This window comes from Chiloscyllium plagiosum, chromosome 14, assembly GCF_004010195.1.
Source record: "Chiloscyllium plagiosum isolate BGI_BamShark_2017 chromosome 14, ASM401019v2, whole genome shotgun sequence".
NCBI lineage: Eukaryota > Metazoa > Chordata > Chondrichthyes > Orectolobiformes > Hemiscylliidae > Chiloscyllium > Chiloscyllium plagiosum.
Genome location: NC_057723.1, coordinates 29,713,832 through 29,724,923, shown reverse-complemented (window position 1 = coordinate 29,724,923; position 11,092 = coordinate 29,713,832). Strand labels below are relative to the sequence as shown.

General features: G+C 36.7%; 1 protein-coding gene across 1 annotated transcript in view; it reads left to right on the top strand.

Annotated features, from left to right (window-relative positions):
- Positions 1-11,092, top strand: part of LOC122556908 (cyclin-dependent kinase-like 2) — a 102,836-nt gene that overhangs the window by 46,965 nt on the left and 44,779 nt on the right. The window contains exon 9 of the mRNA XM_043704160.1: positions 1,901-1,970. Within this exon, the coding sequence (XP_043560095.1) occupies positions 1,901-1,970 (70 nt within the window). The remainder of the gene's footprint in view (positions 1-1,900; positions 1,971-11,092) is intronic.

Below are 11,092 nucleotides of genomic sequence, written 5' to 3'. Positions count from 1 at the left end.
CAAGATCACTTCTCAGTCTTCTAAATTCCAAATAGTACAACTTCTATCTCTTCCTGCTTTCTTCAGAGGATAGGAAAGCTGGTGAGGAATGATGAAAAATAACTGTTCCACTTTGGCTCCACAATAGATACAAAGTTGCTTAGACATTCTGAAAATTTGCTTCCGTTTCACCCACTGAAGAGTGCAGCTGTTTAACAAAGTCACATTTCTCTTCATGACACTTGTTATTACCCCTTTGTTTGAGGTTAGTGGTTTAAAGCCAGCCTCTACCAAAAGATGGACTATTCTGTGCAAATAAGGCACCATATTCTGTGGGAGTGGGATTGATATTGGTCATGTTCTATTTAGAGACGTCTCACATCACTGGGAAAAATAAACTTTTTTCCCATAATTTGGAGCTGGATTGAAACCCAAGTCTCAGATATTTAGCCAACATTTGGATAAGTTATTTGAAAGAGTAACACAGTCAGGACAAAAGTGAGCCTGCAGAAATACAGGTTGTCCTGCTATAATGTGCATTTCATTAACACAAATCTGCTATAACACGATTGACGATTTGGGGACTCTGTTTCTAATGCACGAAATTTTAAAGCGTGTGTTGGTTGTAACGTGGTTCCAACCCCATTAGTTTAAATGGTGCTGCTATTACATGATTTTCTTATAACAAGGGATTGTATGACAATAGAACTACCACATTGTAGTCGAATTGCCTGTACTATATTTAGAATTCCAGAAGACACTTGATAAGATGCCACATTAAATACTTTTGCAATAAAAGTTCATGAGGTAGGAGGTGCCATAAGAAAGTTGTAGACAGATAAAGGTAGGTTGAATAAATTGATAAAAATCTGATAAATGGAGTATAATATGGGACAAAGTGAACTTGTTCACTTAGGCAGAGAGAATAAAAAAATTACTTAAATGGCAATGGTTGCAGAATTCTGTGGTACAGAGGGATTTAGGTGTTCTGCTGCATGAGTCACAAAATATTAGTATGCAGGTCCAACACATTATCAAGGGGGCAAGTGGTTTGCTATCTTTTATTACAAAAGGAATTGAACATAAAATTAAGGATGTTATGATTCAATTATGCAAAGCATTGGTGAGATCATATCTTTAATATTTGTGTTGGTTTAATCTTCTTATTTAAGAAAGGATGAAAATGCATTGGAGGTTGTTCAAAGGTGGTTTACTAGATTGATACCTGGAATGAATGGGTTGTCCTATGAGATATATTGCATAGTTGGGGCTTTTTTTTCCACTGGAGGTTAGAAGATTGAGGGGTGACTTGATTGTAGTGTACAAGATCCTCAATGGTCATGACAAGGTCATGGAAAAGATGTTTCTTGTTGTGGATCAGTTCAGAATTAGGGGTCACAGTTTTAAAATTAGAGGTCACCCTTGCAGGGGAGAGATGAGGAGAATTTCTTTTCTCTCAGAGGATTGTGTAACTTTGAAATTCTGCCACAGAAGGCAGTGGAAAAAAGTAAAAAAAAAGGGCTCGCAGAAGGCAGTGGAGGTAGTGTCACTGATTATTTTCAAGATGGATGTTTGTAGAAACTGGTACAAAGGACTCAAAGGTTATTGGAAAGTAAATGGGAATGGAAAATTCAAAGCACAATTAGGTCAGCCATGATCTTATTGAATAGTGCAGCAGGCTCATGGGGCTGAATAGTCTTTTTATTTATTCATTTGTGAGATGTGGGCTTTGCTGGATAACCAGCATTTATTGCCCGCTCCTAGTTGCCCAAATGACTGCACCTAATTCATGTGTTCATATTAACTTACCATAACAATTAGTTTCCTGATGATATGCGCAAAAGGTCCTACCCCGTGTTTGGCTGGATCAGGCAAAGACACATTTTTTTATTGAGAATATAAACTTGTAATTTGTTTTCAGGGCGCAAGAAAAGGTGAAGGTGAAAGCCAGCCCTTGTAGCAGCCAGGCAGCAGAAATACTTGTAACTCCAGTAAGTGATTAGATGACATGTACTTGCATTAAGGAAGCATGGTTAACTTTTTATTCGTAAAGATTATGTTTTAAAAGTGAAAGCGTATTTTCTCCATTAACTAATTAGATGAAGTATATATTTTGAAATAGTGCATTATCCTACTTAGACTCATATCTGTTTTCTTTTGTTTAACAAGCAAAGAAAAGTAAATATAGACTTTGATGTAACAGTGACATTAAATAATGCATGTGAAATCATAAAATCCATAGTATCTTTCCCCTTGTTCAATGTTAATAGTAACAGTATACTGTAATCATTGTAATTTTCTTTGATACTGCTTAAGGGTTAATATTTTGCCACTCTTGAAACCATTCAGCTAAGGATTTGGGCAGGATACTTATCTCCAAGCTTTGCTGAGGCTACTTTTGGTTTGCCCACCTAAGACAGAGGATAGCAAATAGAGTTTGCCAGAATGGGTCCATTCTATGAATGGATTCTACTCTACTCAATGTTTCAATTTGATTGCGAGGTCAAGGTCAGGATTCAATTTCTTACATTATTCTAGTATTGTGTAATGGCATATCATCCTGGTGTCTATAACACCAGATTGAAGTTCTTTTTGACTTTACCCCATGTTCAAATGTTTTTGATTTGTTTTTGTTCTCTCCCCTCCTCCCCCCAAAAACCAAATGTAATAGCATTTGTCAGAAAAGAGGCTGGGCAAACTAGCTGTTTCTGAACTTCTGTTGTTCAGAAATGTGACTCAAATTGTTTTCTTTTAATTTACATTTATTAGCCAGCTCTGGTATTCTGATGATTTAAAAATAGTTTATTAAATTTCTGGAATGGTGAGTTTATCAATATAAATAACATATAATCAATGTTGACAATAAAAAGAATTCTATACGTTAGGAAAGAAAGTAAGCCTAAAACAGCTAGCATAGTTTATGCACTGTGTCTTGTAGCGAATGCTCTAGGTTGCAGTCCCAGATTGTTACACCAGGGCTTCCTTGAAGAAAGAAATCTGAATTGTTCGAGAAAACCCATCAGCTATTTTCTTTATGGATATCCAGGCAGACTGTTTACTGTGCCCACTCCACACAATACACTCACTTTCACAAATCACGAACAGTTCCATTTCAATACTCTGCAACTGCTGTACGTGTCAAACAGCAATACATTACAGAGGTCCATATCTATTTTTATAGCAGTTGCCATAGTTGACTGTATTAATTATCGACATTGATTATCTCTCAACTTGAAGATTACGTCTACTGAGGGTCCTGGGTTTCTGCCCTGGGTCTTTCTGTGACTAAATGGCTGATTCCAACCCAGAGATCTTTGGGGACATAAGGCAGGATATCCTAAAAGATAATGCAGGATTTGCTTCAATTTCTTTTCTTTATTACTAAATTAGCAGAGGGAGAAGTAAGCCATTGAAGATATTTGAAAGCAAGGATGAGAATTTTCAAATGAAGACATTGCTTGATTGGTAATCAAGGTCAATCAATGCTGGATAGGTGAGCAAAGTTTGCTGTGAGTGAAGACATGGACAGCAGAGGTTTGGATGACCTTAAGTTTACAGAATGTACAATATAAGTGCGTCTTGGAATAGTCAAGTTTAGTCATGGATGAAATATTCAGCAGCAGATGATCTGAGACAGAGTGAGGTCAAGCAATATTATGGAGTTGGAAATGGGCAGTCCTACAGATGTCATAAATATATGGTTGGAAGCTCATCTCAGAATCAAATGTGCTACCAAGGTTGCAAATCAACTAGCTTAATCGCAGACAATTGTCAAAGAGGAGGATGGAATCAGTAGTTAGGGAATAAAATTTGGAATGGGAACTAAAGCAATGGTTTTAGTTTTCCCAATATTTTATTTGATTCTTTTGTATGAAATTATCAGTTAGTACAAGAATCCTCCACGCACTGTAATTCATATTCATCATAATTTGATAATGCCTTTCTGAAATGTTCCAATATCTATCTACTGTAGTATTTCTATAAGGTGGTCCTTGTATCTACAGCATGGGAAAGGGTAATAGCTTTGAATCATGAAAGGTTCATGACAGACAGTTAGCAATCTCTAATTTAGACCCAAGACGTTGCTGCAATAGTTTGATATGTACTTGGCATTCTGAACCAACATTGTATCTGGTACAATTAGATACACAAAAGTGAAATAAGCATGAGAGATGATTTCATTTTCCATTCCCATCTTATAGCAGGGCTCAGCCACTAAGCTGCAAGTCAGATTCTAGGAACCTATTGATCTGAGTTCAAACATCAACCTATTCTCCCTCGCTGCCTGTCAGAAGTAGAATGAGTGTTTATGAATAGTGACTTGCAAACTAAGCAAGGTCCTTCTCTGACTCCCTTGGGTGCTGCTGATTTCCCATTGCTGAAAGATCTTTGATATTGTGCTAACGTATAATTTCTAAGGTGTCTTAAAGATGTCCTATTGTGCTTGATCGTCATCCTGATACCAGATTTGTCCTAAATGTTCACTTGTGGGATATGAACACTGCTGTTAAGTCGTAACAGTTGTTGTCCATCCATGATTGCCCTTCAGAAGTAGTGGTGAGTTACCTACTTGGAGTGCTGCAGGGTGGTGAAGGCAATCCCACAGTGCTATTAGTGAAAGAGTTCAAGGATTTTGACCTAGTGCTGTTATGGGAACAATGATATATTTCAAAATCAGGATTGTGTGTGGAACTTGTGGGTGGTGATGTTCCTAAGTGTTTGCTCTCCTTGTTTTTCCAGATAGTATATGGAAAGAGTGGTCAACAGGGGCATAATGAATTTCTGCAGCACACCTTGTAGATAATACACATTATGCTGGCTCAGGAAGGTGTTATTGCTTAAGGTGGTGGATGAGGTGAAGAAGTGGGCTGTTTTGCCTCGGATAGTGTTAAACTTGATTGTTATTGGTTCTGCATTTATTCAGGAAAGTGGAGTTAGTTCCATTATATTCCTGACTTGTGCCTTGTAAATCGTGGAATTGGCCCCATTTATAAAAGTTTATAGTTCCTGAAGAAGATTGCAAAAATTTTTGCTTGTTCAAACGGCTTAAAAATACAGAATTAAGCCTATACATATAAATATTGGTCCCTTAGACAACATATTTTGCAAAAGTTCAATTTCTGTTGTTACATTTCTGATTAAACCAATTTTTGAATTAACTTGAGATATATCAAAATGACAGCTGTTAAGTTAGGGTATGGACTTGCACATGCACAATATTTGTCCCAAGAATTCTCAGGTTCAATGCTGCACAGATAGTCAAAGTCATATGATTAAATACCATTCCAAATCTCATGCTTTCTCTATATAATCTAGCAGAACCTTAACAATAATCTGGGAAGAATGCTATTATTCATGTTTACACTGTTATTCCTACAATCTCTATTCTGATAAATAGTGGTCAGAGATAATTAGTCACATTCTGACCCATTGTGCTGCCTTATCCCCAGGTTTACTTCATTCTAAATCATCTGAGAAAAATTTGTTTTAGAAAATGCTATCGATATTATCGTAGCTACATGTTAGAATTTGGCTGGAGGGTGAGAGAATACAATAGAATAAAACTAAGTAATATCCTTTAAAAAATAAATTGGCTAAATAAGAGACAATGGTGTTCTCTATGCAGAATTAAAAATAATTAGTAAACTCAGTGAGGGGTAAATGCTTTTAAAGAAAAGGTGCTGCTAATTGGAAATAGAGCACATTTACATTTCAGGGGTTTTCTAATTTTCTTACTCTAAGTAATTTTGGTTCTATTACATATATATTTTGATGGTAAGTGCAAACTCCTCCCAAAGTGTCTATTCTTATTAGAAATCTTGGTAAACTTATGACAACATGCTGTGAAATGAAAAGTTAATTAATTAATTCCTTTAAATTTTCATAAGGCTCCATGTAGACAAATTGTTTTAGGTTTAAAGTATCAAGCGAATTTATTCCTCAGATGACAAACAGCTGCATAAGAAAATATGTTACAATATATCCACCTAAATCCCTGTGTGAAAATTAGTAAAAAGATAGTTATCCTAAAAACTAAGTAATGCTTTATAAATAGCATTTCAATGTCCTTTTTTACTTTCTTCAAGCAGCTCTGATTGGCTTCTTTCCTGAGATTTTCTAACTGCTCATAATTTAATCAGAAATCTATTTAATACCTACCTGAATTACTGGAATTTAGTGAATTTTGAGTATTCAAACTCTTAAATCGAAAAAGAACAGTCAGTCACAGATTAGTTCATATGTTCTCTCGCTCTCAAGCATGTAAGTGACTAAACTTGCAACACTAGATTTGGATAGTCACAATATTCTGGCTTTAGTTGGTTGCTGGATACCATGAGCATTTTGTATTTAAAAGGATACCCACTGTTTCAAACTGGACAAAAATACTGAACTTTGCTATGTTACTGAGGCCCTCCTTTTTCAGTTGAGGGTATTAATGGAGTGGTGGAACTTCACAAGTGAAGACGGTCTTAAAATAGATTGTTATTGAAATAATGATTTTGCTGAACACAGATAAACTGTTTAACATTAATGCAAATCAAAAAGGGGTTGGTTGTAGTGAATGCGTACCCACATGACCAAGGAAATCAGAGTGGGGTGGGGAGTGGGGGGAGGGGTAAAAGGAAGTAGGGGAAGCAGGTAGGTATCTTTTTCCTTATTAACACTGCTGACAGAGTATTAGTTGACCACCCCAGAACCTTAATAACTGACAATTGGTTAGAGTCCAGCAGTCAGTGACATATGAAACATGGGAAATGTCCTAGCCAGAGCATTCATCTGAAAGTAAGTGACTAGGTTCATGCACAGTCAGTACGTTCCATTTAATTTGCTTCAATAGTTGTTTTAATACATTAGAGTAAACACCATGTTGACTCACAGAATGATACAAATTAGAAGAAGGAGTCTAGAGGACAATTCAGCATGAGACTTCACCTGAGTTCGATAGAAAGGAGACCACCTTTCAGAAATCACCTATAGTAGAATCAGAGAAGCAAATGGGATGCAATGCTTCCAGGTGTACCTCCATAGAAATTGAGTCTATATCTACTTATCAAGCCACTGAGAAAAAATGCCTGTCTAATTCTTCAGGTAAGCTATCCTCCTTTCTCTCATTGGCCTTTCTTCCAAAGTCATACCAACGTTGTTAATAATTTTAATTGGATGTATGGAGAGTAATCAATTCAGTGATGTTCTTTTTTAGATTTGATCTTGTGAGGATTTGTGTATTTTCTTATTCTTTCATAGGATGTGAGCATTGCTGACAAGGCCAGCCTTTATTGCCCATTCTTTTACCTTTTGTGCAAATTGCCACAAGCTACCTTTTAGTTCAGCTAATTATTCACAAATCTCACAGACAATCAAATACTGAAAAAAAAGTCCTTAAACTTTATTGCTTGTAGCAACCAGAATAAGACCCCTCAAGTAAGCAACTTATGCCTCACAACCCAACTTATATACAGTGCTACACAAAGTTACATTTATGTGATACCTGTATTGGCCACTTTTTTCTGTCTCTTTTATTAACTTGTGAATCCACATGCCTTTGATTCTAAGATGTTAACAATATAAAATGCAGTGTTGTTAGTGATATCTCCTGCTTGACTAGCACGTTGACTATCATCATTCAATGCACCAAATAAACGTTTAACTTAAGAAGTTAATTATTTAATCAATCACTTATAGCACTAATGTCTAGGCCATGACTGCACAAACACCTGCGCTGTCAATGCCTGCAGCATCTCCCCTCATACATCTGCAGTTCGTATTTTTCTCTTCAATTTTGTAACCCTCTTGATTAAATAATGCCTTTAACAATTCGCTAGTTTTGATGATAACAATGTGCTAGTTGGAAGTTATTTTCTCTTCCATTGCATATTCAATAGGTAAGACTTTGGTGTCAAAGTATGCCTTTCTTTGTTTCTGTTTCTTCCCCATGTTTATTGCTGCTGCTAGGCCAGCAGCCTGTATACTCTGCATTAGGGTTCCCATAGTTTTCTCATTGGTAAGAGCTTAAAATTCTGGTTTAAAAAGGCTAAGCCCCTATAATCCCTCAGTTCCTTTCATGGGTCTCCCTATCATCAGTGCATGTTGGGTAAAACCTGTGGAGCTGAATAGAGTGTTGCTCACAATCATTAAGGTGTAAGGGCGGATGTCACTCCATTGATCACCATTCTGTTGTGCAACTTTCTGAATCCTTCACTTTAAGGTTCTGTTTATCCTTTCACTTAACTGAGGATGGCATGCTATGTTGAATTTCTGATCTATTCCTAACAGAGCCATTATATGTTGCATAACCTGGCTGGTAAAATGTATCCTTCAGTCTGACTCAACTTGCGGGGAGTCCCCACCTAGTAAATTTTGTGAGTGCAGTTGGCTGCTGTGAAAACATGTTTTTCTTTCGCACTAACTTGACATGAATTTATTGAGAACACTGGCTGATTTAACTGTCCAAATTTAGTCTTAATGCAGTGGCAATAGCCTCAAGATGGTGAAATTATTATATGTGTAAGAAGGAAATAGAAGCAGAAGTGGAGCCTGCGAAGTCCTTCGAGCCTGCGCAGCCCCTCAGTAAGAACATGGCTGATCTTTTGGACGGACCAATAAGACAAAACACCCTTTCCCCATCCACCTTGTCAAAATCATCTGAAGGAATTCTGGAACAAACATAGAAAATGTTGGAGAAACTCAACAAGTCTGGAACCATCTGTTGAGAGAAAAACAGAGTTAACATTTCAAGTCCGATATGACTCTTCTTAAGAGTCATTCTGGACTCTAAACATTAACCCTTACTTTTATGTTCATAATAAAGGATTGCATTCCATTAGACTTCTTGATTATATTCTGTACTTGCAAAATAATGTTTTGTGGCTTGTGAACCAGAGCACCTAAAGCTGTCTGCACATTGGAATTCTACAGTTAATCTCCAATGAAATAATATCTTGTTTTTCACCTTTTTTCTATCAAAGTGAACAACTCCATTTTTTTTCCCACAATATTCTCCATCTGTCAGTTCTTTGCCCACTCACTGAACTTTTCAATATCTGTCTGCAACCTCCTTATGTTTTTTTTGCACCATACTTTCCTACATTTCTTGATGTTCGTCAGTGAATGTAGCTGCCATTCCTTTACTTTGCTTGTCTAAATAATTGATATTAATTGTAAAACATTGAGACCCTGGCATAGACTCCGACAGGACTCCACTCATCACATCCTGCCAATTAGGCAAAGACCTATTTTTGCATACACAGCTATCTAATCAATCTTTGTCCAATCTCATATGTTACCCTCCATACCATGAGTTCAAATTTCCCAAATTAACTTCTGTTGTGGCAACTTATCAAATGCATTCTTGCAATTCAAATACAATACATTTGTTGAGTCCCCTTTAGCCACAGCACATGTTACTCCTTCAGAGGACTCCAATAAATTGGTTAAACATAATTTCCCTTTGACAAAATCACTCAGACTTCCCAATTATCTAAGAGCACAATTATCATCTCTTTAATGACCAGTTCAAACATCTTTCCTACAACAGACATCAAGCTGTCTGGCTTATATTGTCCTGTTTTCTCCCTCTTTCCATTATTGAATTGAAGGGTTAAAATTGATACTTTCCATCTGATGGAACTGTTCCTGAATTGAGAGAATTTTGGACAGTTCCTTGCTAATGTTGATGTTTTGTAGGGTCCCACCTCTGTGTGGTCAAAGCACTTGCCTATTTCAGGTGATAAATGGTGGAACTGGTCAGAATACTCCCTGACATGGTATGTTTTGTTTAGTACTTATTTACTTAATTGACCCAAAATTACACAGTGGGGACCCATTTGCTCCAACTAGACATTCACAACCTTTAGAACATTTAGAGATCAATGAAACAAAACATTCAGACATCTATTTTGCCACTGGTTTCCAATTCATTTTCGAGAAAGGTATATGTATGTTTTGTATTGAATATACTCACATGCATTATACTACATTTACTTAAGTAAAATAACATTTGTCAATCACAATCCTAATTCCCTAGTTTCTACAGATCTATTTATAATAATTGAGAATTCTCCATGCTCCTGTTTCTTGGACATATCTTGGTAGCTTCTGCAAATTTGTAGATTATTTCCCCAATGTTTACATCTAGATTATTAATAGAAATTGGAAAGGGTAATGTTCTTCCCATCAACTGATGGGGTGATGATGGCCTAGTGGTATTATCACTGGACTGTTAATGAGACTGAGGAAATTTACCAGGGATGCAGATTCAAATCCTGCCAGGGCAAATAGTGAAATTTGAATTCCATTAAAATCTGGATTGAAGAGTCTAATGATGCCCATTGTCAATTACTGGGGACAAACCCATTTTGTGCACTAATGTCCTTTAGGGAAGCAAACTGGCCTACATATGACTCCAGATCCACAGCAATGTGGTTAATTCTTGAATGCCCGATGGACAATAAATTCTGGCCTACATAACGATGCTCTTGTCCAGTGAATGAATAAAAAAACTAATGCTGGATATCATTTTAGATTGGCTTTCAGCCTGTTCCCAATCCAGTATAGTCTGTTAACACTCAGGATTCAATTTTGCACAGGAGCATCTTATTCATTATCTTATTTAAAACTTTCTAAAAGTTTACACAGGTAATACTGAGGAAGTGCTGCAGTACTGAGTGGGAGACATTGGTAATGTCACTGGATAATTGATCCAGACTAGTGCTTTGGAAACATTGATTCAAATTGCATCACGGCAGCTGGTAGAATTTGAATTCAACAAATAAATCTGGAATCAAAAGTTATGCCATTGTCATAAAAACCCAGCAGGTTCATGAATGCCCTCTAGGAAAGTAAAACAGTCATCCTTACCTAGACTGGCCTGCAAGTGACTCTGGTCCCACAACAATGTGGTCAATTTTAACTGTCCTCTGAAATGGCTGAGGAAGTCACCCAGTTCAGGGGCAATTAAGGAATTGCAGTAAATTTTGGGCTTGCCAGTAAAGCCTATATTCTGTGAATAAAAAAAAATGATGGAAGGTGCCACCTTTGAGATATTAAATTAAACTAAAGCTTCATCTGCTTACTCAAGTGAATGTAAAAGATTCCATGGTATGATTTAGAAAAA